At 44.9% G+C, this 24,999-nt stretch overlaps 1 protein-coding gene across 1 annotated transcript in view; it reads left to right on the top strand.

Moving 5' to 3' along the window:
• The window catches only part of LOC147701415 (myeloperoxidase-like), a 333,004-nt gene that overhangs the window by 152,441 nt on the left and 155,564 nt on the right, over nucleotides 1-24,999 (top strand). The window contains exon 8 of the mRNA XM_086930102.1: nucleotides 4,391-4,706. Coding sequence (XP_086786228.1) covers nucleotides 4,391-4,706 — 316 coding nt within the window. The remainder of the gene's footprint in view (nucleotides 1-4,390; nucleotides 4,707-24,999) is intronic.

The raw sequence follows: 24,999 nt of genomic DNA, 5'->3' as shown, positions 1-24,999 counted from the left end.
AAGAAACACTATTTAGAAAGGAGCACAAGTGGATTTTCAGATTGTCCACACATAAAGTTGGACTAAATGATGATGTACCTTGGGGGAGGCTTAATAAACGAATACATGCCTCCAACCTGCGTTCTGCACCACAAGATATCACGCCTCAATCTTATACAGAGAACGGTGCCCACGAGACATCCAAACTTGGGACTTCTAACACGCTCTCATACATGAACCCCCCTTTTGTGTGTCCCCATATGCGCCATTCTCTGTAAACTAAAAAGAGAATGACAGATAGGAAGGGTTTGCATTGCCTCCAATAACTGTGCCACACTGTATGGTAATGTTTAATCTCAATGAAAACAAAACATATGTTGAGCAATATGCAATAATTTGTTAATCATGGCTTTCATTTAAGGCACCACAAACAGCTGTTATGGATCGATATGCTAGCCCACTCTCCCTAATCGAGCGAGACACACACTAGTTCAATCCCCATTAGAAAGTGGGACAAAACTAAACATTAGAAAAAGAGGCACCATCAGCCAGCCCGCCCTCCTTAAAGATGACTGCTATGGTTGACATACTAGTCTTCGTGGATAATGAAAAGTGACACAAACTTTATTTAACTACCCGTAACGAACAACACTGTTATGGAGTCCAGAGTTGGGGTAGGTGCACAGTATCACTGAAATCCGCCATAGAGTGAGTACCGAGCAGAAGCATGACGGTTTGAAAGAACGGAGGTTAGACGCACAATCTTTGTTGACACTTGCCGTGCATCTCTTACACCTTAGGTCGGAAATTAGCGGTTTGCTCTGGTAACTTCTGTGTGACCAGCAATGGCCGAAATTGGGTGAGTAAATCTCTAATAGGCATGTTTGTGTGAGCACTGGTGTGGGGCTGCTCAAAAAATGATGGTTAACATATATCGGTAATCATGAATTTCTGAATATTTAGGCATTAGATTTAAATGACCAGTTTGCTCACATGCATTAAGACGAAAAAAAAACAACAAAAAAACATTTGATTGCCAAAAACCTTTTTATCACTAAAAGACCACTATTATAGTCCTATATAGAGTGTATGCTGTGACGGTATTAGGATGCACTTCCTTTTGACCTCCTTACCCTTTCCCCTCCACATTCCCTTGACTAATTGTCACCACAAACTACGCATTGGGTCTGAGAATGGACCAAACGGTAAAGCAGATAAATGCAAACAACAAGGCTAGGCCAAATGGCATCCTGCATCCCTGATGGCGTTACAAATGCTGTAAGGTGCCTAGACTCCTCCGCTAGTATCACTTGGTGATAACTGATTTCATATCCAGTATAGAAAGGCACTTGGCACCAGCTAATGTGGTATTCATCTTCTCAATATGGGGCAAAGGATGTCCATCCACCCATATGGCCTTATTAAGGCTTCTCAAGTTGATGCACATCCTTAACTCATTATTTTTCTTACGAGCTACTACAATCGTAGCCAACCCTAAAGATGGCTCCACAGGTTCTATTACACCATCATGCATAATTGTGAAATTAGGTAATCCAATTTGCCTCTAATGCTTAGAGGAATGCATCTTAGTTTACGTTTGACCGGTATGCAATTTTCTTTTAATTTAAAAATATGTTCGAATCCAATCAACTTGCCTAATGTGTCCTCAAAAATGTCTGTCCTCAGTTTTCTTCAATACCAACTTCAGGTTATTTCTACTACTACTACTACTACCAGCTGGATTTGGTCAGTATTCCCTGGTTTTAAAATAATTCCTAAATACCCTTGGTGATGCTATCCCAGGATGTCAGGACCATGTGAGTGTCACATAACGGTTCCCTGAACTTCTCAGCCTCTAAATTGTGTTATACCATAGAGAACCCTTCCAGATCAATTCTTTCACAATTGTACCCAAAAGGTCCAATCTCTGGTATTTCTAACTTGTCAGTAAAATTCTTATTAGTATACGTATCTTTAGAAATAATGATTATCTTTGAACCTAAATCAGTTATCAATTGCACATTTTTATCATTGATGACAACATTTTCAACAGGATCTCTCAATTTAGGGAAATCATTCTTATGAACTCTTCCACTTAAAAGCATATTATCCATAGTGTGGGCCAAATTATGTTCCTCATCCACAATGTTCACATTATTTTTACGTGTCTGAGAATGCCTCACTTGAGCAAAATGGCCAGATGTTCCACATTCCAGACACTCTTTACCCACAGCAGGACTGAATCAAGTCGCATGAAGCTTTGAACTGCAACGAAAACACTCACCACGTCCACTAAATGTTTTCTTTTTGTCAGGCAATTTAGTGACCATAGATTTGACTAGAATTACTGACTCTTTAGTGTCCTTATTCAATTCTTTGAGTCACTTTTTTGAGTCTTGCATATTATTAGCACTATCGACCACTTCATCAAGGAAGGATTCTTGCAGGTGAGTAGACGTTTCTGTATTTTCTTTTTCTACCACTTGGTCTCTGATAAGCTGGTCAGTTAATATTCCAAATTCACACTTAGCCGCTAATACTCGCAACAAGGCTACATAGGTGTCATAAATTCTGCAGCTGACTGTTCCCTAGAAAAGAGCATGTGCCTCCTGACAATTAAATGAGTTGGTTTACAGAAATGTTTTTCAAGACTTTGCTACCACTAGTTAATACTCCTCCATATCTCCCGTTAGTAGATCAGGTAAGTGTGCAAATATTTCCTGGCCTTCCATACACAGAGAATGCTCTAACAGCCACTTTTTTCTTTAAGGTTTACATTTAAAACCATCAACTACACCCAAAAATGCATTCAACTTTTTGAGCCTTTTTTTCCAAGATACAGCCGGTTCACCTGGAGATTGCAGAAAAAGGGCAGGAGGATTGGTGCATTCAAAGATTTTACCACTAAATACATAAGAATATATATATTGTGGTAGAGAAAAGGATAACAAAACTGCAAACTATAGAAAATGTTCTTTAATTAGAAAATAGCACAAAGTTTGCATCCTGAAATTATAGTAGAGTCGTGTCCTAAGTTGCCAGCAAAAACAAAAAACAAAACAACAGTTTAAAATTCCAAAATCCTTCAAATACTGTGTTTCCTGACTCTGAAACGTTACTAGGTCAGACTAATAATATGGCCACCGAAGAAAACAACCAACGAATGAAGCGTATAGTGATGATATCCCTGTCTGGTTTATTTACCTTGTCTGACCTTTTTTTGTGACCAAAATGGTTGCTGAGTATAAGCGGTAAGGGGCAGATGTCCATGGAGTCGTTACCCAAACCAACAAAGTGCGAGTTGCTGCTGAAATATGGGTAGAGCTTTTTGCTCTCTGCGGAAGACCTCCAAATGGGCCCACTCGGCAGCAGCAGAAAATTGTTACAGAGAGGAGTGGCACGGCAGCAAACGGCTCCTGTGCAGCATACACTCACCTCGGCAAACTGGGCTTGATCGTCACCAGTGTTACAAAGGTGAATGAAGATCATGGCAGTAGTAAAAATCTTTATTGAAGATACAAGTCCCCCTCTCTCCTCCATTCCCGATTCCCAACTGTCCGGGAATATGGCCAAAGCTCCACACTCCAGCCTGGCTTGAGATGCGGAGACAAACGAGCACAAGGGTAATAGGACACAACATAGACCTCCACTGTCTCACCATCCAGAAGAGATGCCAGTTCAAGATCCTCAGCCATGCCTACAGAGCCCTCCATGAACTAGTACCGGCCTACTTCAACCATCTACTAAACCTTCACCAACCCTCTAGACAACTGCGCTCCTCTTCACTCTCCTCGCACACACCCCCAACATCCATTGCAGCTGCAGCAGTGGCCACTTGTTCGTCTACATTGTTGACAAGACCTGGAATGACCTTCCCCTCCCGCTCTGTACAGCTCCCTTGCTGGCAGACTTCAGAAAGAAACTTAAAACCTGGCTCTTTGACAGAGACATAGCTCGCATATACCCCTAAGGGTGGCATTGTTGCACTTTGAAAATGCTGTTTGATTGATTGATTGATTGATTGCTTTTGTCATTATCTTCCTTTCAGTGTGATTTCCTTGAAATGGAGGACGCTAATGTTAATATACATTTAAATATCCCTTTTTATTAACACCTGCAGCGCGGCGCGAAGGTTCTAAGAAACGGGCGTGGCTGTGACGGAACGGTACCGTCATAAGCACAGCCCAACCGACGCTCGTGACGGAACCGTTCCGTCACAAGCGTCGAAGGGGTTAAGTAACACTTGTAATATCTGCTTAGCCTTTTTTTGGTTCACTCTCTGAGTTCTCAGGTAATGATTACCTTCAATGTTCTTCACTCCACTGTCATGGTAAATTGAATATTGTAGACTGATATAATATTATCTTTTGAAACTTTAACTGCTCAAATTATCTATATTATGTTTTTTCAGATACCTCCAAATGATCCAATGGGTAATAGAAGGGGAAATTGCATTGCCCTATTTCGGACTGGTCCAGCGTGCCCCACTGAGACAATAGTCAGAGAGCAGCTGAATGGCTTGACCTCCTTCATTGATGCTGGCATGGTGTATGGAAGCACAGCCTCTACAGCTGCCAGTTTAAGAAATAAGACCAATGATCTGGGGTTGTTAACTGTCAACGATAGGTTTCAGGATGGAACTAGACCATTTCTGCCCTTTGATGCTAACCCAAATAGTCCATGTGCATCCATCAATACAACTTTTGGAATTCCATGTTTCATTGCTGGTAAGATCTATCATTGCATTCATGAAATGTACTAATATGCTCAGTGCTTAGTCTAAATAACTGAGATATTATCAGTGGGATCTTCTGCTACAATGAAAGTGTTACTGCACTAGATATTTCCAATATATAGATCTTGTGATTTATGTATGTGACTTATGTAAAGTATGAATATAGATACAATGTAATTCAGCACTGCACACTATAAGGATTTCATAGTGCGTTGCACAGACAGGAGCAAGCAGTGGTGACAGAGTTGCTAGAGAGCACATAGGGATGGTGGGGCTCTGAGGAGTGTGTCAGAGGTGCAGATGAGAAAAGTGCACCCTCTTCACGGGTTCTTCCTCATCCTAGTGGCGAGGGGGAAAAGTGTTGCTTATATTGTGGTAAAAGAATGGCACCTGGTAGGAGTTGCCTGATACTGCATTCTATGACTTAGGAGCATAGCAAGATAGCATCTGGCATCTTGTCTTTGGAGTTCAGTGGATCCTACAGTCACTAGCCAGCAGAGTGATTATTCCTTTGAGATGGCAAAAATTCCAGAGGTTGGTAGGCTTTCCAGATCTAGCCTTGATCGTGGCAAAATAATAGATCCGGCGACTGATATCATAAATACTTGAAACTTACAAATAAATATGTGTAAACCCAATATAGGTGTCTCTAATGCTGTTGCTGTTAAGTCGACACTCAGGGACTTCATATAAAGGTATAAAAAACTTGGTTAGAGACTGTTGCCTAAAGATGGGGGGGTTCAGATATGTTGGAACCCGTCTGGATCAGCTACGTACTGTTCTTCTGGTATGGCATGAAGTCTTGCAGGATGTTGCTATTTAAAGTCATTTATGCTGCAAGGGTGTTAAGTAGCTCTCAATATTTGTTGGTGTTGAAAGCTGTTGTCAGATCAAGCAGGACACTAAAGCAGGCATTGACATTGTTAACAGAATGTAAAGGGGGGGCTTTGAACTTTATGAATTCATCCCACTGAAAACTAGAACTGCAGAGGACCACTGAGATTTTAGGTTAGAAACTTTTCTTCCTGAAACATACTGTTCAAACAACTCTTCTCCATCTATTGTGGACTGATGTGAGGATGTGGGCTGATGTGAGGTGTTGGACTAGTGTGATGTTTATCTGTTCTACCAGTATCAAGAGAATATATGTACAAAATATTAAACATTAGCAAAGCCGATTGGTCTCGCCTATTTGAGAGCTAATGGGTTTACCAATGTCTGTTAGCCATGTTGTTCAGCAGCACGGCTGCTGTTCTATATGGCTTAAAGTTAGTGGTGTGGTGTAGACTAGAGTGGCATAGAGAAGAGCGGCATAGAGAAGAGTGGCGTAGAGAGAAGTGGCATAGATTGGAGTGTCACAGAGTAGAGTACTGTAGAGTACAGTGATGTAATAGAGTGTTGAATATAGTTCAGAAGAGTGGCGTAGAGCAGACTGGTGTAGAGTAGGGTGGTATCGAATGGGGTGAAGTGGTGTGTAGTGGAGAGGCATAGAGTGGCAGAGAGTAGAGAGACACAGAGTGGCGCAGAGTGGCACAAGCGGAATGAAGTGGTGTAGAGTAGAGAAGAGTGGCACAGAGTGGCCTGGAGTACAGTGGTATAGAATAGAGTGGCATGGAGAGGTGCAGAGTTGAGTGGCATAGAATGGCATGGAGTGGTTTAGAGTAGACAGGCGTACAGTTGAGTAACCTAGAGTGGAGTGGCGTGCAGTGGAATGGCATGGAGTGCCTTACAGTGGCATTGTGTAGTTTGGAGTGACATGGAGTGGTGTAAAGTAGAGTGCTGTAGAGTAGTATAGAATAGAGTACAGTGGTACAGTGGTTATTGCATAGAGTGAAGTAGAGTACCATAGAGAAGAGTAGACTGATGTAGAGTAGAGGGACGTATGCTGGAATGGCGCAGAGTGGTGTGAAGTGGCATAGAGTGGTGTGTAGTAAAGTGCAGTGGCTTAGAGTAGAGTGGCACAGAGTAAAGTGCCGTAGAATCGAGTTCATAACCATCGAGAGGCACGGAGAGGCAAAGAGTGGCATGCAGTGGCATAGACTGGCATAGAGTGGAATAGAGTGATATAGAGAGGAGTTACATAGAATAGAGTGGCATGGAGACTCGTAGAGTAGGGTGGCATAGGGTAGACTGGCATGGACTGAAATGGCCTAGAATGGAGTGGCATAGAGTGGCATTGAGAGGAGTATAATGGAGATCTCCGATAAAGAGACCCTTCGAGGGACCTGTAGGGCATTGCAGCGCCGGCCCTATGAGGACATCCTTTGCGGAGTGTTAGGGCATTATGATGAGGACACACTGTCCCCCACAGATAGATAAGCACACGAAAAAAAAGTGCCCTTCTCTTTCATCCTCTACAAGGAACAGTGACTCCCTTTGTGTACTAGTTTAATGGTGTGACCTGAAGTGGTGTAGAGTTGAGTAGAATACATTGAGTAGAGTGTCATAGAATAGAGTGGAGCTGTGTACAGTGGAATAGAGTAGAGTGGCATAGAGAGAAGTAGCAAAGAGTAGGTTGGTGTAGAGTAGTATAGCTGTAAGCTACTAAAGCATCAATAGATAGCAGATAGAGTTAAAGCAACATAAATTAGAAGGTGCATGCTTGTGTTAAAAGTAGAAAAGCATATTGCATGTCCAAGAATAATACCAAACCGCTTACAAATAAAATTGTTGAGGAAGAACAAAGACAAGAAAGAACACACGTACTCCAGGGAGGCACTATCCCACGAAAGGAAGAGTAGCCTACAACAAAAATAACTATTGGTATGCTGTTGGTGGGTTGTTATTCCACTAATTAGTAAACAATACGTCACGCAGCACATCGCTTGTGCTGTGTAGGCGAGACCGAAAAAATTGTTAAAATTACTGAATAAAATGATATATATGTGGAAAATAGTGAAGATGAGCATTGATTGATTTTAGAGATTGAAATTATAAAATAAAAGTTAAATTTTTGAATTTCTTCTATAAGTGATTTTCATCAAGATATTTACTATGTACCAGATTAAGAGACACAATTTTGAGGATACAGTAGCTAAAAGTCAAAAGTTTAAAATAAGTATGGCAGTGTAATTGGTGTACACTTCGCCCATGAGGAAGGGCATGTTCATTTATGAATCCTCTTGTGTGCTTTAATTTGATGATTCAGTCATGTTTAATTATGTTCTTATTTTCCTTCCCCTCTTTTTCCTTTTTCTATTCCTCATTTTTAGAATGTTTTCAAGAATGAAATTCTCATTTAGGAGGTCAATAATGATCATATTGATTCACAGAATCAAGAATAGTGAGATTTTGCCCTCCCAAATAGGATTTGCTTACACAGCGATTCCACCAATAGAGTGCATTTTCCAAATGAACGATTATTTACGATTAGAGGGTGTAAGTATTTTTTCCCCAAATTAATATCATTTTTGTGAAATTTCACATATTACGTGAAATACATTTCACGTGTATCTTGAAAAATATTTGGCTGACCAAAATAAAAAACATAGTGTAGGATACCAGCAGAAGAATGGTTTGAGGAGCAAATAGCTTGGTCATCAAAACAGTTTCTACGGTTGGCAAATCCACAGACAAATTTTTTTATGCATAGTGGCGAATATTTTTTCTACATTTCGCATACAAAAAAAATGTCAAATGGAACAGTATACTTATTTTTTTCTATACTTCAAAATGGTTACTAGTGTGAGTACAGACAGTAACAGTTGCAGAATCCCAATAGTACTCAGACAGGTTTTATATGCCCTTAAATTCACGACTGGCTTGTTTTGACTGCCTACTTTTGATCTTGCCTGCATTGACTCTTCCTTTGATAGATAGGCCTGGGCAGAATATGTTCCAACAAGCCTGAATTGACTTAACTCAAGCTCTTAGTCACATACGCCCTAATTAAGTGTTAATTCCAATAGGACTAGTAAGTTAGTTGCTGGGCTCATAAGAATTATGTGTCAGCAGTGCTCAGTGGAAATCCTTCAAGTGATTTCACATGCTTCAAGGAGACAAATACTGTGGTTAAACTTATGCGGAAATTTGTACTGAGAGACCAGTGCTTAATTTGTGCCGGTGCTTTCCTGTGCTTTGCACCGGCACTTAATTTACAGGGCCGGATCTACAGCATCTAGAACAATTTGGGGTCACAGCAGGGGTGACCGCGAAGATCACACTCTGCTATGCCTCGGACGGTGTGCAAGGCAATAGGCAGGCGCTACACAAAGCTAGATCACTGTTCCGTGGTCTGTGTTTCTCGGGGGTGTCCCCTCTGTGTAACTCTGCAATTTCTCATAGGCTGCCGGAGCCCCTAGAGTCATGGTACCCAAATTTCGAGGTAATTGCCCGCTGAGAGGTGGGCGGGGCACAGAAGGGCCCTGGGAACGGTGTTGTTGTGGCACGAAAATAAAGGAGGCCTGTCTCGTGGTCATGGGTAATCCTCCGAGCTCATTTGAATATCCTGCACTGAGTGCTAACAAGAGCTAATCGATCATTGAGCCGAGGGGACACACACACACCCCTGGGCCCCCAGCCCTTCAGAGTCACGTTTACAGTGCGGGGGCAGGGCACCCCTCTGCTCAGGACCTCCAAGCCCACAGCCCTTCCCCTTCAGAGTCAAGATTACAGGGCGGGGCTGCTCTCTGGCATCAGATCCTCTCCACTTAATTAAAATAATAAATGCACGGGGCCAGGGGGCGGGGGCCATCCTGACATCCCAGCGGCGATTGATCTGATTGAAAGTTTCCATTAGCAGCCCCCGGGGAGGGATTGACCGATTTACAGTATGATCCGCAGTATGGGATCTGATGAGCCCAGAAGGAGGGGGTGCGCCGTGCAGCGTATGCTTGGTATTGCTTTCATTTATAGAAATGTTGTCAGGGGCAAGCAAGGGCGGAAGATTCACACTTCCAGTAGTACTTTCTCCTTGCGGGAGGGTCGGTGTCCAGACAATTCTATTGTTGAGGAGAATGCTGCAAGCTCGTCTCTAACTGCTTTCTCCAGAGACAAGTATGTTTCTAATGAAATGCATGATCAAATACCACGCTTTTTAAACTTGTGCAGTCAAACCTGCTTTCTGCTACTGTTCCCCGGGTAGTGTCAGGTCCCGCACTGACACACTGTTGCAGAGGAGCCATGTCGGTCCGCGCGCATTCTGTGGCAGGATGTTGAATTTCCTGTCTGCAAATCGGGCCCCAAAGCACCCAGGAAACCTCCTGCTGCATGGCCCAGAGTTAAAGGAGGAAGCCGGTCTTCACTTCTTCCAGACCTCGACATGTTCTTTGCTGTGCCCTGTCCAGGCAGAGCCCAACTTGTGCTGAGTCTGGGTCATAGTGAGAGCAGGTGGCACAGATTGAGGCAAGATAGCATGGCTCGCTCTCAAACTCTGAAGAGGCAAGATAGTTCCCAGCAGCTCCTCTCCGTGGATCATTCCGACAGCTATAAAGAGATTCGGGTAAATCAGATATTACTAATTTATTAATCTGCTACTGTCTGATGACATGGTATGTTTGTTACTAGAATGGGGAGGGGGCTCCAGCACGGCATAGCGCCTTGGAAAATGGGCACACTAATGTTTTCTCTCTGTGCTGTAAATGCAGTGCCATCGAAGGTGGAAATTTTCTTTAAACTAGCAGCTTTTATGATTTATTAGTGAAAAGTGTTAAATATCCGTGATTGACAGTGGCGCAATGAAGCAGCAGCCTTTATTTTCTCAGTGCAAAGAGACTTGCTATGTCAGAGTTGAGGCAGGCGATTAATGTTCCCGCTGGAGAGAGGTCAGAATTTTATCTAGTGGCAGTTTCAGTTTTTACTTTAACCATGGAGTAGCCCAGGGAGTTAATATAACTAGTGGTACCGGCATAATGTATTGTATTGTATTTAACTGTATTGTATGTGGATAGCTTAGTGGGTTGCAGCTTTTGTCACAGAGATCCCTTTGCTACATGTCGTTCAGCCACAACTGAAGCTGAGTTTGTGGTGGAGGGTGCTGATGTTTTAGAAATTAAATAATCGCTTTAAAAGCACCTGCTGCAGAGTTCGAATTTCATGTTGCTCAAATGAGTGTGATTTCTGATATTTGTCTATTTCCATTGAATTTATTTCATGATTTTGGTCGCAAGAAAGTGCCACACATTTAGTCATTGAATGACTCATACATCCACTGAATGTATGAAAATGTCACACATAAGCAATCTGAAACATTAGCAGCTAGACTCAAATGAGTGCAATTTCTGATATCTATATGATTCCCTCGTCTTCATTGCTTCATTTTGCTCACAAGAAAGGGTCACTCATAGTGGGACACACTGGTGCCTCAGACAGTGCCAGCCTCAAGGGGCAGAGTCACAGCGATATCACAGAGACCACAGAGTACCACACTTGGGGCAAGGGGCAGGGGGACAGAACTGGTCCCTCGCAGCCTCAGACAGTACCACCAGACACAGGGGGCAGACGGCACGCCGAGAGACATCACTGGGGGGTCGCAGAGAGTGCTAGACTCAGGGGTCAGAGAGGCATCACCAACGACGCCACAGTGTGCGCGAGGGCGGCTAAGGTGGCACAGAGGGGTCTTTGGTCACAGTCACAGACAGTAAGAGACTCTGGGGTCAGAGAGAGGTGGCGTAATTCGAGAGAACGCACCACCTGCATGTCTGTTCCCACTTCCCAGACTCCTGTTGAATTAGTCATGGTGGCTGAGGCCAGCCCTTACCAGGCTGAGCCCCGTGGCCCAGCCGGTGGTACCTCAGGCAGCAGGCTAAAGGAAGAAGTGCTGGCACCGGCCCTGGGCAAAGAGGTTCACCTCAAACTTCTGGCAGCGAGCAGGAGGGTCCTTGGTGGGGTGCAGCAGGCTCCAGAGGGTCTGAAGGAGAAGAGAGGCAGAGAGAGGCTCTTACTAGACAATGCTGCAACAAAAGAGGCAGCATGGGACTGTGGAGAGAGGGTACTAGAACAGGGACAGCTGCCAGAGGGAGCTATACCCGGGCGTGTGGACAGGTCACAGGTGTTCTGATAACAGCAGTGCTGTGGGAGGCGATAGGCTGGGACTATGGAAAGATGCTCCTATGCCAGGAATATTCAGGGCCAGGAGGGAAAGCCTGGGCTTGTGGAGAGAGCAGTACTGGGAAAGAGGTTCTTATTTTAGGAATCTTCAGCTCAGGGAGGTACAGGCACAGGCTGGGGCTGTGGATGACTTGTGCAAATACTTCATTAGGTATGTTTAACTGCAGCTTCTCATGACCTACAGTTAATTATTTGAGCCCAATGCATTCAGTGCATTTTACACCGCCTAGGTGCTGCTTCAGGACTGAGGAGTATTTCTGTGATATCTCTTTTAGTGAGTTTCTTGTGGCTGTAAAATCCCATTTAGAGCGCTGTATTATCAGAACGACGTGCTTGTCTAACCTGCCTGCAGCTAGATAATAATGTTTTTTTTAAGACAGACTGCATGTGTGATTTGAGGCTGACGAAATATTGAGCGCCGGACACTAGCCTGGATGTTCCTAGAAGTAGAAGTAGTAGGGAACCTCCTATCAAACCTTACTATGAGGAAGGCTTCTTTGCTGAAATGCATCTGTCTTTTTGCAGTGCCAGTTGAGGAAGTGGGTGGAGCTAATATAGAAACTGGGTGGGGCCAATGAAGGAAGTGGGTGGAGCCAGAGAAAAGTAGGTGTGGCCTCCGACAAAGATTTTAGCACCTGCACTTCATATTTTACAAATTAAGCACTGTGAGAGACCATCTTCTGCATGATATTCCCTAAAACTCAGAGTCCCTGTCATTTCTCCCCTTCCTGAAAGAGACTCAGGAAATTGAAAAAATGGAATTTTAAACACCGGCCCACTAGTAATGGGGGCTTTAGTCACATATCATGCCCTAGGCCTATCTTTTGCAATGGGGGCTGCCTCAAACATTTTGGCCTAGAGAACATGTCATATCCTTTGATTGAAACAAGTCTTTAGACCCTTTAGAGTGTAGGTAGATGTCATACATTTAAAAGCCGGTGTGATGTAGGCCCTTCATGATTCTCACCTGCCTCCTTATTTAGCTCCCAAGAAAGATTTGACTTGGGTCTTCTCTGCAAACATCTGGAAATGCAATTGCTGAAAATCTTTTTAATAAGTGCTTGTGAATGTTGAAATGTTTGACAGAAACAAATTGTGGACATGTTACATTTAATGTACTTATTTCTTTTTCATGTGCTCTATTTGTAGAATCTGACCATAGAACATCACAGAGATTCACAAGTCCCCTCATGTATCACTCTTACATAAATATGACAAATCAAGTGACAGCTGGTGACCTTTAAAAGTGATGGGTGTGCACAATCCTAGGCTGAAATTCCAGTGAGAAACCGGACTTCTTCTCAGAAGATTCCAGGAGTTCGCTAACAATCGCTTGCACTCTGACTTACTTTTTCACTCAGTCTTGTTAACTTACACTCATTTGCACTTGAACTCACTTTTATTTACTCTGACTTACTCAATCTTAGTCTCACTGGTTCACTTAGTCTCACTTATTCTCACTTAGTCTCACTTAATGCCACTCTTTTTGATTCAGACCATCCAGGGCCGGACTGGGAACTGAAAGCAGGCCTGACAAGTTTTGCCAGACCAGCCCCCATCTGGCAAGCCCAACCACTACTAGGAACATTTTTGGAAAAAGACAGACCAAAATGGTACATTTTACAGCACATTTTCCATTACATATTGACTGAATTGGCTTTGCCAAGATTTGTACCTCCGATATAAGCCTTGCGGGTTTTTCTAGCCGAGACACACTGTGGCTTCTCGCTTCTCCTTCCTCAATCATTCATTCTCCTACCTCCATCTTTCCCTTTTTCTTCTCCTCCGTCGTTTTTCCCTTCCTTTCTCACTGGTTTCCTTCACTTGTGTCAGTCTTCACTCCCTTGCAAACTCCCTTCCTTCCGTCTGTCCTAAGCAGTTTTCTAGCTCTTCTCTCTCTGCGCCTATTTTTCCTTTCTTCTCCCCCATCCGCTACTCCTGTCATCCCTACGGACAACCCCTTACCCTTCACTCGCATGCTTCATTTATCTTTTCCTTCTAGAAGTCTTTCCACACTTTCTCTCTCCCTCCTTCTTTACTTATCCCTTCCTCCCACCTTCATCCCTTCCATCTTTCCCTCCCTCCCTGCCAATATTGCTGGTGTCTCCACTGCCCCTTTGCCTTAACATGTCTGCGGCGGTGAGGAGATGATTGCCAGCACCCCACTGCCCCAATCTGCACCGCCCAAATATCAAACGGTTTACGGCTTTGAAAGTGAATCAGTCAGACCCGGGGGCAGATTGGGGGTAGTGGGGTGCTGGCAATCATCTCCTCACGGTCTTCTCCATTGCGCAGCGCAGAAGTAGAACCGGGGCCAGGCAGCGTTGAAACTGAGTTCATCAGTTTGTTTGCCTCCTCACCATTCTATAAATGTTGTCCTACAAATATGCCGGTGGCTTCGATTAAACAGAAAGATGATTTCCAGTATAATAAATATTTTCTTTAACCAGCCGACTGCACGTAGGAAATAAGCAAACTACAATTAAGCATCCCAGCCACAGGCAGGCCCGGACTGGCCGTTGAGGGCACCGGGCAATCCCCAGGTGGGCCGCATGGTTGGGGGCCGGTTTTGGGCCCCTGGGGCCGTTTTTGTTACAGGGCCGTTATGCTGCAAAACGGCCCTGTGACAAAAACGGCCGAAAACCTGCCCTGTCACAGAGCGCGGTCGCACCTCTTCCCCCTCCCCTCTCCTCCCGGAGGGGGGCCGGCCGAGCACTTTGCCAGGGCCGGTTCTGGTTCCCAGTCCGGCCCTGGCCACAGGTAACAATTACAAGGAACGCCTGCCAAAACCTCGCGTTCTGCAGGAAAAATATAGGCGACGAACACACCTTCTAAAGGGAAAAATACCTTCCCTAAAATGCTGCCTACTCAATTTTAAATTATTTGCAGTACACACCACAGGCAGCCAACTGCAGCACGTTCAATTTACATTCACCATTTGTTTTAGTTCTGGTTAAATGTTATTGCTCCAAGCCACAGAAAGCACAATTAAGTAAATGCTGTACTGACAATTATTAACAAGCGTCTAAGTGCTTCTTATTTTCAAACCATAGCCTTTTTTACCCAATAAACAACACTGTCCACATTTCTTTTTATTAATTTCGTACTACAAAGAAGTACAAATCCTGTGTATGATAACACATTTTATTGCAAGCAGTATGCAGTTCTCCCTTATATATGATGCCAAAAGGTTTGCTCACTATCTCACATGTCTACTATTTTATGTATCTTGTATTGCCAGTGGACTGTTTTCAGATATCTAACCATGAGGCTTGAACATCTGGTGAAACATTCTGCACATTGTTGCAACTGCAAAAATTTCATTATTGACACAGTGCATTTAATAATGATGTGGTTTTGATTTTTATGCAGAAATGTTCAAAATATAATATGTGCACTGTGTCATGGCAATAGGGAAAGATGATCTTGGCTAATGCACTGCATCACCAAATGTGATGCAGTGAGGGCAACGAAATTCGTTTTATTTATTTATATGTTTACTTACCTGTTAAAGTCCGTAATCCATACATTATTACTCCCCACCCTGTCCCATCCCCTCCCCACATCACCGACTGGCTGATACTCCCACTGCCGGCCGTGGCTGGTGCACGGTCTCGCACCACCACTTGTTCTCCCAGGATACCCAGTCCCACCCGGGCACTCCACTTGCACTTAGAACGTGGAAGAGCAGCTTGGGGAGTACACCCCTGGCTGCTCTTGTTGGCCCCCCCAGCCAGCCCCCTTGCAAGCTTCCGCAGAAGACAGTCCTTCTGTTCTGGTCTGTACGCTCCTGTGGGCAGACGAGTGTAGTGCAGACGGCCAACGGCCATGCCACGCTCCCCCTTCCACTTTGCCGGGCTTGTGGATGGGACCTGGGCTCTGACAACTTCATGTGGAACATGACGTGCTTCCCAACATCCGCCTCGTCCCCAGGGCACAGGGATGGGGTGCTGGCCCCACCAACTTCACTGGGGCACGACGGTGTTCTCTGACTACGGCCTCTTCGCCAGGGTCCAGGGATGGAGTCCTGGGTGCCCACCAACTTTGTAAGAAGCTTGTTGGTGTTCCCTAGCTTTGCTTCGATGCTGGGACCCGGGGATGGGGTCCTGGGCACCTGGGCTGCTTTATGGGGAACTCAACAGCGCTTCCTGACTTTCTCTTGCTCAGGGGTGCTGGTTCACCCCTGAACTTTTTGCTTTTGATGGCGACCTGGCGTTCATGATTTCTGGCTTGGCACACTTTTTTTCCCTGGGTCCCAGAGTAAAGTGCGTGCATGTAGTATGGCTGGCCTGCCCTCCCATAGGAAAGCATGTGGAATGTGTGTGTCCCTGGTAGTTCCTGATGCGTGGGGAGTGCAGGCTCGAATTTAGTATGTGTAAACTTGTGAGAGTGAATGCTGCGAGATGGTGTATGCGGCATGTATGTGTCTAGAAGGGAAGTGCTACTTCTGGACATTGAGATATGTGTGCAGTGAGGGTGCTGGAGCGTGATTGGCTGGAACTGGCTGGCATGCCAGGCTCCAGGAAGTCTGGATGGGTCTGCCCGGTGGTGAGTGGGAGATTAGCATGAGTGATGTGTGGGAGGAGTGTACCTGTGTCCTGGATGGGCTGGGTTTTTCCCACACAATGCTGGCTCCGTGTTATAAATGAGAGGAAGAAGCAGCGGAATCCGGTAAGTAAAGTTTATTCCATAATTAGTTGACTCCACCTGTCAAGGACGTCTGGTCTCCGTTCAGCCGGTGGTTACAATGGCGAACAGGGAGACACAGCCGACCGTGCGCGAGGAGAGTATTTAAAACACAACATGTTAATACAGTAGGCACGGGCCGTGGCTCGTGAATGCAACTTTTAAAAGAAAACAATGTTAGCCTCGGGTTTTGGCTCGTGATATGGACGCGAGTCGAACTCACGAGCCAAACCCCACGAGCTAAACCCGCGTGAGATTCAACGCGAGCGAAGCCCGCTATTACACCACCTTCCCCCTTACAACAGTCAAAAAAAAATGGGAAAAAAAACACATTGTCGAATAGAAATGGGTCAAACCAGAAATAACACAATAGCCTAAAATTTAATGAACTCGTTATATCTCTCAGGAGCCCTGATGCGCCTGCCAAAAGAAGAAACTTTTGTGTGGGAGGGAACATCCTGGTCAACGACAACGTTTGGAGGATCCACAGAGGCCTCCCCTGATAGTTGTACCGAAGACTGGGGAGCTTGTGAAAAGGAATGGATAGGGTCACTGGGAACAGAAGGAGTATCCATCCAAAAACTCCAATCCAAGTTACTGGAGTTCCCATTATGCTTCCTTCCTTTGATAATCTGTGCTTGGTGATCAGAGACTCTCACAAGTTGGCGTTTGTTCCACCAACCCTTTTTACCCAGAAAGGCTGCTCCCTTACTTACTCTAACTACCTGAATGGGTGCAAAAAATTTTGAGCGTCCTTTCACTACTCTACCTGGACTCTTGATTAAAACCCAGTCACCAACCTGCAGATCCACCAATTTACCATCTGAGGTACCATCAAAGTGTAACTTCATTTGGTTCTGTTTTTCTAGAACAGATTTCTTAACAGAATCCAAATCGATAATTTTATCAGCAGATCCCTGGTGTAACCATGAAGGAAATAGGACAGAGCGATTCTCTCTACCTCTCAGCAAGGAAAACGGGGAGACCCCAGTTACGCAGTGAGGGGAGGTATTGTAGTGCCACACTTTTTGCTTTACAAATTCAACCACATTGTAACCACAAGAAATCGCCGTCTGAACACCTTCTTTAACCACCTTATTCCCCCTCTCGACAAGACCATTCGAAGCTGGGGAATAAAGAGAGACTTTGAGTTGTTTGATGTCCAATTGTTTCAAAAACTTGGACATTTTATCCGAAACAAAATGAGTTCCGTTATCTGAGACGATAAACTTGGGAGATCCCTCTAGGTCAAACACCCTTTTGAGAAAGGTAATTGTGGAATCTGAATCGGGAGTCTTAACAAAATCGAAGTACATCCACTTTGAAAAATAGTCCACCAAAAGAATAATGTACTTATTTTCTTGTTGGAGAATGGAATATGGCCCCGAAAAGTCTACCCCAACTTTCTCCCAGGGAGAGCTGGGAAAATCCGTGGGATGTAGGGGAACTTTCAGTGTGCGCCAATGTTTATCGGATAATAAACACTCCGGGCACAAATCAATCAAATTTTTAACTTGGGCATCAATTGAGGGCCACCAATAGCGCTGCTTAATGCGCATAGAGGTTTTAGTTGTCCCCAGATGCCCTTGATGTGCCTTATTAATAATAGACTCCCTCAGTTTAAAGGGGGGAACAAATTTCTCACCTCTTCGTACAATGCCGTTCTCAACAGACAATTCCTCAGAAATTTGGGCAAAACTACGTAGATCGCCATTCAGACTTCTTGGTTCAGGCCAACACCGTGTGGTAAATTCTATCACTTTTAACAACACATTGTCTGAAGCAGTGGCATCCTTCCAATCGCCCTCAGAAATCACATCACTAACCACGTCCACTGCATCCACCAAGGTAACACATTCTACGTCCTCTACCAGAAAATCCTCCTCATTGTCCTTCTCCATAGCCATTCTAGATAGGCAATCAGCCCGAAAACAAATGCTACAGTTTGTTCCTGACCATTCACCTTTTGTGTAAGAACTGCCCCTAGACCAGACATACTCGCATCTACAGTGATAACTGAGGTGGCATCTTCTCTGAAGGCGTGTATGGCTTTAGCAGAAACAATCATCTTCTTGATCTCACAAAAAACCTTGTCTAACTCTTGCGTCCAAACAAAACTAGACCCTTTCCTCAAAAGTTTTCGTAAAGGTTCCACTATTCCACTATTTGAGAATACGACTGGACAAACCTTGCATAATATTCTGCAAGTCCTAGGAAGGACCGTAAGGCATCCTTATCAGGAGGAGGTTTTGCGTCTTCAATGGCTCTAATGACTGAAAACTTGGGAGTGATACCTTGGTCCGATACTGTATGCCCTAGATAATCAATTTTGTTAACTGCAAACTTGCATTTGTCTGCACGAACAGTCATATTCCTAGACATTAAAATTGAAAGCACATTTCTAAGAATAACGTCGTGTTCATTTAGTGATTTGGCAAAAATCAGGATGTCATCAAGGTATGCCTGCACACCCGCTATGCCTTGAAACATCACATCCATCAGCTTCTGGAAAACGCTTCCAGCAGACGCTAACCCAAAAGGGAGGCGAAGGAATTTAAAAGCTCCAAAAGGAGTAATAAAAGAGGTAAGTTCTTGGGATTCCTTCGCTAAAGACACCTGATGGTACGCTGACCTCAGATCGATCAAAGAAAACCATTTAGCGTCGCCTATGTTAGCCAGAAGCTCGTGGATTCTCGGTAGCGGGTGACAGTCAACAATAATGTTCTTATTTAATGAGCGTAAGTCCGCACATAATCTAATTTCCCCAGTCTTTTTGCGTGCGACTACAATTGGTGCGACCCATTGTGAAGAATTGATGGGGGAAATGATACCTTGTTTACACAAATCATCCAACATCATTTTTAATTCAGATCTGACACTCAGTGGGACAGCTCTAACTTTATGACTAACTGGTTGTGCACCGGGTATCAGTCTAATCTTATGCTCAAATCCTTTGACACTACCTACTGTTTCCATGAATACAGGTTTAAATTCTGCCAAAATTTCTTGAACCTTTGCGTTATGATCATCAATTACAGCAATAGCTAAATCAGTTTTAAAGGTAGGTAACTTCCCAACCTTAATGGGGTTCTCATCACCTGGGACTAAATAAAGACCCATCAAGGCTAAGTCTTTCCAGCCCACGATGTCTTTGCCTTTTTCTGCTACATAGATTTTAGTGACAGTCTCCCTCCCCAAGCATTGGACTAATCCTACAAAATATCCCAGCATGTTAATATTCTTCTCCCCAAATGCTAGAGGATTAACATCAGATTCAATCAGTTCGACTCTTTTGTCCCATTTTTCGTAAAAGGTTGAGTCTCTAAGGATAGTGTATGGGGAGCCTGAATCTGCCATGACTTGAAGGTGTACGTTGTCAATAATAGCTGCACATAATGGACCCTTAATAGAATCAATGTCACCATTAGCATCAAGAGTTACAATAATGTTCTTAAAGGATTCAGTACATGCGTCAAAGTCTACCATATTAACATTCGGAGGTTTCTTTGCAAATCTGCAAACCCCCTGAAAATGTCCAATTTTTTTACAAATGGAACATCGCTTCTTGAGAGCAGGACAATTTGGGGCGTTCCCAATGTGATCCTTTGAACCGCACCTATAACAAAAGTAGGTTTTCTTTCTTTGGTTAAATTTATTTGGTTGAACTTTGCCTTTATTAGTAATGGCACAGAGAGTTTCTCCTTCATCAGAGTCGTAGCAGTCTATAGCATTAACACCCTGTTTAGGTTGATCCATAACAACTTTGCTGGTTAATGTAGAACGTTCAATGCTAAGAGCAAGGTCTATGACTTCACTTAAAGATGGGTTCTTGCACCCCAGAATTCTCTGTTTAATCTTCCTTGATGCGCAATTAAATACGAACTGGTCTCTTATAAATTTATCAGGAGAAGGTTCGAAATTGCAAGTGATTGCTAAAACTCTGAGTGCAGCGATGTACTCTTCCACCTTCTCGTCCTCATTTTGTTTCCTGGCGTAGAAATTGTGCCTTTCTAACATAATGTTAGGTTCATCACAAAATTGTTTTTTTAATCTTGCAATGGCTTCAATGTAAACGTTCCAAAGGTTGTCTCCACTTTCATCTAGTGAAATAGGTGGTGCTATGGGAACAATACTCTTAAAGATTCGTTGACCAGCTTGTCCTAAACAACCGAAAAGAATAGCGAACTTTCTTTTATCAGAATACTCACTGGCATCAATAGCAATTAAATGATTCTCGAACAACCCAAACCACTCAGACCAAATTATGTCCGGAGTGCCTGGTTTGCTCAAGAAAGGTGGAGGTTGAGTGATCTGATGCCACTGATTATTAGCCATGTTAAATATTAATGCAGAAATATGAGTGGGTTTATAAATCTAAAACCACAATAACCTTAGCACCTTAGTAATAACAAGATGTCATTTTTTAAAATGAGTATTTATAAGGGTTTGGCTCGTGAGTTCGACTTTTAAAAGAAAACAATGTTAGCCTCGGGTTTTGGCTCGTGATATGGACGCGAGTCGAACTCACGAGCCAAACCCCACGAGCTAAACCCGCGTGAGATTCAACGCGAGCGAAGCCCGCTATTACACTCCGCCCCCCTGTGGTGTGTCTAACGACCCTAGCCTCCCCAGTGAATGAAATGGGTGGTTGGGCCATCAGAGTACTCAAGAACCAGCTGCAACTGGTTTCTCCCCCACCCTGCACCTACAGACAAAGGATTTCAGTGTATAAAAATGGGGCTGTGTCCCCACTGAAACTGTTCTCTGCCAGGATCCTGAGGGGGCTGTTGCTGCTGCTGGGGCCAGGAGGAACCGCCACTTGGAGTGCCTCCCTGCCTGGAGGGCCAGTGAGCTGGCCCCTGGCCCAGCCTTGCCCCCTGCCTACCAAGGACTTTGCTGGATTTTGCCAAGCACCTGAAAGTGCTTACTTTCTCACCTAGCGCCTGGGAGCGCTTTGCTTGGCCCCTAGCGCTTAAGAGCGCCTTATTCTGTCCATCTGCGCGTGGAAGCGCTGTTGTCTTCAGCCGGTGCCCAACCGGCGTGTGGCCGCCTGATCTGCCGATTCGCGGCGCATAGCGAGTGCCCACCTCGCTTTATTGTCTTAATTGAAAGGCCGGTGCCTACCCGGCATTGCCCCGTGGTATTTTTGTGATTTACGAGCCGGTGCCCACCCGGCATTACCCCGTGATCACCGCCGCAGCCCAGGAGTCTTGAAAACCGTTGCCGGGCCGCTGCCTAGTGCGACTGACCCCCAGGGCCGCGCTGCCATTGGCGGCCCCAGAGGAAGTCAGGCGGATTGCAGCGGGACGGCGCCAGGCCAAGGAAGCAGGAAGCAGCGGGAGCCGACCCCGTGCTCCTGCGTGTGACCGTCAGCCTGGGAAGGAGAGCCCGGGAGGAGAGGAGCCCCGCCCGCGGCACCAGCGCGATCGAGGCCAGCCCCCACCACACTCAAGGAAGAGCAGCGGAGTCCCCAGAGCAGCCCGGTGAGTGTGAAGGGCTGGGGGAGCTCCATGAGTGCGGGAGGGCTGGAGGCACAGAATCCATGGCAGCGGGCCGCTCCAACGGTGTGTAGAGCCTGAGAAGGCTCTCGGGGGTAGTTGTACTTACAAGCCTGCGAGGCTCAAGAAGGTGCCACATTTGTTTAGAGCCGCAAAGAGGCTCGGGGCATAGCGTGTTTTGAGCCAGCGTGGCTCCAACGACAGGCGCATTTCTTGTTTGACGAGCCAGAGAGGCTCAAGGGGCATTTCATATTCACAGAGCCCAGAGAGGCTTCAGGGCCCCATTGTGGTTGTAGAGCCCCAGAGAGGCTCAGGAGCATTGCGTGGGAAGAGCCCAGCGAGGCTCTTTGGGGGACAGTTTATTTGGTCAGAGCCTGCGAGGCTCCAGCGTTGACCCTCATCAATTGCCCCAGTTGCCCAGCACTTTGTGGGAAACTGCTCCATTTAGGCCTGACACTGGGACACAGGGCGTCCAAGCCCCAACAAGGCCAGAGGGCCTAGGGACTGCCACGGGTTGTGGCTCATGTGAGTTTTGCGCAATTGCTTGTGCTTGCACCTCTGAATGTGTTCTGAAGCATCATGTGTTTTTTCGTGCATACACCGCTGAATGTAGGTTCTGCATCATGTGTTTTCTTGGTAAGCATGGGTGAATTTTGCAGATCTCGCGTTCGCGGATTTTGCGGATTTGCGAACTCACAATCCGCAAAATCCGCGAATTCTCGCGAATTTGCGGATTTATTTATTTTTTATGTTTGCACGGGTTTCTGCAAGTTCGCGAGGGTTTTGTACAATTTCGCAAATTGCGAAATTGTACAAAACGCGTGCGAACTTGCAGCAACCCGTGCGAACACGAAGAGAAAGAAGCTCCTGGTCACAGGAACAGCACGGGGATTGCGCTCATGAAAGTCAAGGATGCAAAGGCCTCTACCCAGCATCACAGCTGATTTTCCACGGTAGATTTGGGAAGAGGCACACCTGTCCAGCCTCGAAGACGCTCATGATTGTTTTTGGGCTAATGAATGAGTCACTGAATTTGAGCATTAACTAGTTCGAGCGACCATGATTTGCGGATTTTGTGGTTGGGGGGGGGGTGCTTCCATGCGAGTTCACATGCCTCTTGTATGTATAAAAGGTCAGAGAAAGATCGGTTCAGCAGATGAAGAAAAAGAAGCTCCTGGTCACAGGAACAGCACGGGTATTGCGCTCATGAAAGTCAAGGATGCAAAGGCCTCTATCCAGCATCAAAGCTGATTTTCCACGGTACATTTGGGGAGAGGCACATGATTGTTTTTGGGCTAATGAATGAGTCACTGAATTTGAGCATTAACTAGTTCGAGCGACCATGTGTGTGTTACTATGCAATCGCCCTGAAGGGTGCAGGGGTCCCTTGAGTGACCTGTAAGGCTGTGCTGCCCTGTAACTATTTTACAATGGCGCCAGCAAGCTGCCAGCGCCGTTGTAAAATAGTTACAAATTTAGCTTGCACAGGAAGCACCTGCTTCGTTTTATCTAGTGGTTCCTGTGCAAGCTAACTTTGTAACTATTTTACAACGGCGCTGGCAGCTTGCTGGCGCCATTGTAAAATAGTTAAATGAGTGTGGGTTCAACTTTTGAACCCGTTACGTTCGCAGATTTTTTTTTTGCGGATTTTGCGGGAAATCCGCAAAATCCGCGAGCGTAACGGATTTCACGCTCATGCTTATTTCTTGGTATGCACCTCTGAATGTGTTTTGATACATCATGTGTTTTCTTTCCCTACACCGCTGAATGTTAATGCATCATGTATAATGTTCCTATGCTTATACCCCTAAATGTTGGTGATTCTTAGGTGGTTGTTTTTCTCCTAGTACAGGTGTTGCTAATGAGGTCTTGGTTCCCTGCGCAATATTTTCCTAAGGTGGTTAGGGTTGCGTAGGAGGTACTTATGCTTTACCAGTCATTACTGGTTGTGTGCTAATTTGTGCTACATGTTCTATTTGGTTCTAAAAGTATCCTATGTGCCAATTACTATTCCTAAAAAGTGATGATTCCTGACAGTGGTCCAGGTGGCCCTGTCTTGTAAATATCCCCCCTGTAAATTCTGCCCGTGCCTGTTGGCACAGTGTAACAATATGTGTGTTTTATCTAATGTGTTTTTGATATAATACAAAGGCTATTTTTATATAACCTTGTGTGGAGTTTCCTTTGTGGTGGGCCTTGGGTGTTGTTGCTGGGTGCGCGTGCAAACACTTATCCTACATAGCCTCCAAGTTTAGCCTTGCTGCTCACGCCACGTTACCTAGAGGGTGAGCTGGGGTTATCTTGGTGTGTGACTCCCTTGCCCTGACGTGGAAGTGGTGGTCTCTGACTGACGTTGGCGCAAGCCTTGGCCAGCCAGAGATCCCGTTTCTAACAGGGGGTAGCCCCCAGGACCGGACACTCCCCGGGGGCACATTAGCAACCGGCATCAGAGCTCCACGTGCTTTGTCGTCAGTTAGGCATAGGTCAAAGGTCACCCAACTTCTGACCTGGAGATCTCAGTCTCCCTTGGGTCAATTTTGTTAAGCTTGCATGGGGGTGCACAGGAAAGAAGTCCAAGAAAAGCTGTTGATTTTGAGTATATGAAAAGTTTCTTTATTTAGTATTGTTCATTCTTTATAAAAGCATTCATAGTACAAATTGCAAGAAAATCAGCCAACGCGTTTCACTCCCTACCAAGGAGTTTCTTCAGGGCTGAAATCGAAATAAATAGAAAAAACCATCATGAATTTACAATTCATACCTAGGTCAGGTTCCTAGTCATTGTTAACACACAGACATAGTCATCCTTTTTCTTTAAAAACACATTATAATAGGACAAACGCTTTACACAGGATAATACCTTGATTGATACAAAACAAAACAACTACAACCTCCGTGCACATTTCATTGTTATGAATCATTTCGATTAAAAAACAGATCCAGAGAGCCATACATTGTAACCTGGGGTTATGATCTAAGATTTTGTCATCCTGGATTCTTTACTCAACTTCATAAACAGTTATTTTCTCCCTGTTTTTGAATAATGAACAGAAT

The sequence above is a fragment of the Lissotriton vulgaris genome, chromosome 7 (genome assembly GCF_964263255.1).
Source record: "Lissotriton vulgaris chromosome 7, aLisVul1.2, whole genome shotgun sequence".
Lineage (NCBI taxonomy): Eukaryota > Metazoa > Chordata > Amphibia > Caudata > Salamandridae > Lissotriton > Lissotriton vulgaris.
This window is presented reverse-complemented; position numbering and strand designations above follow the sequence as displayed.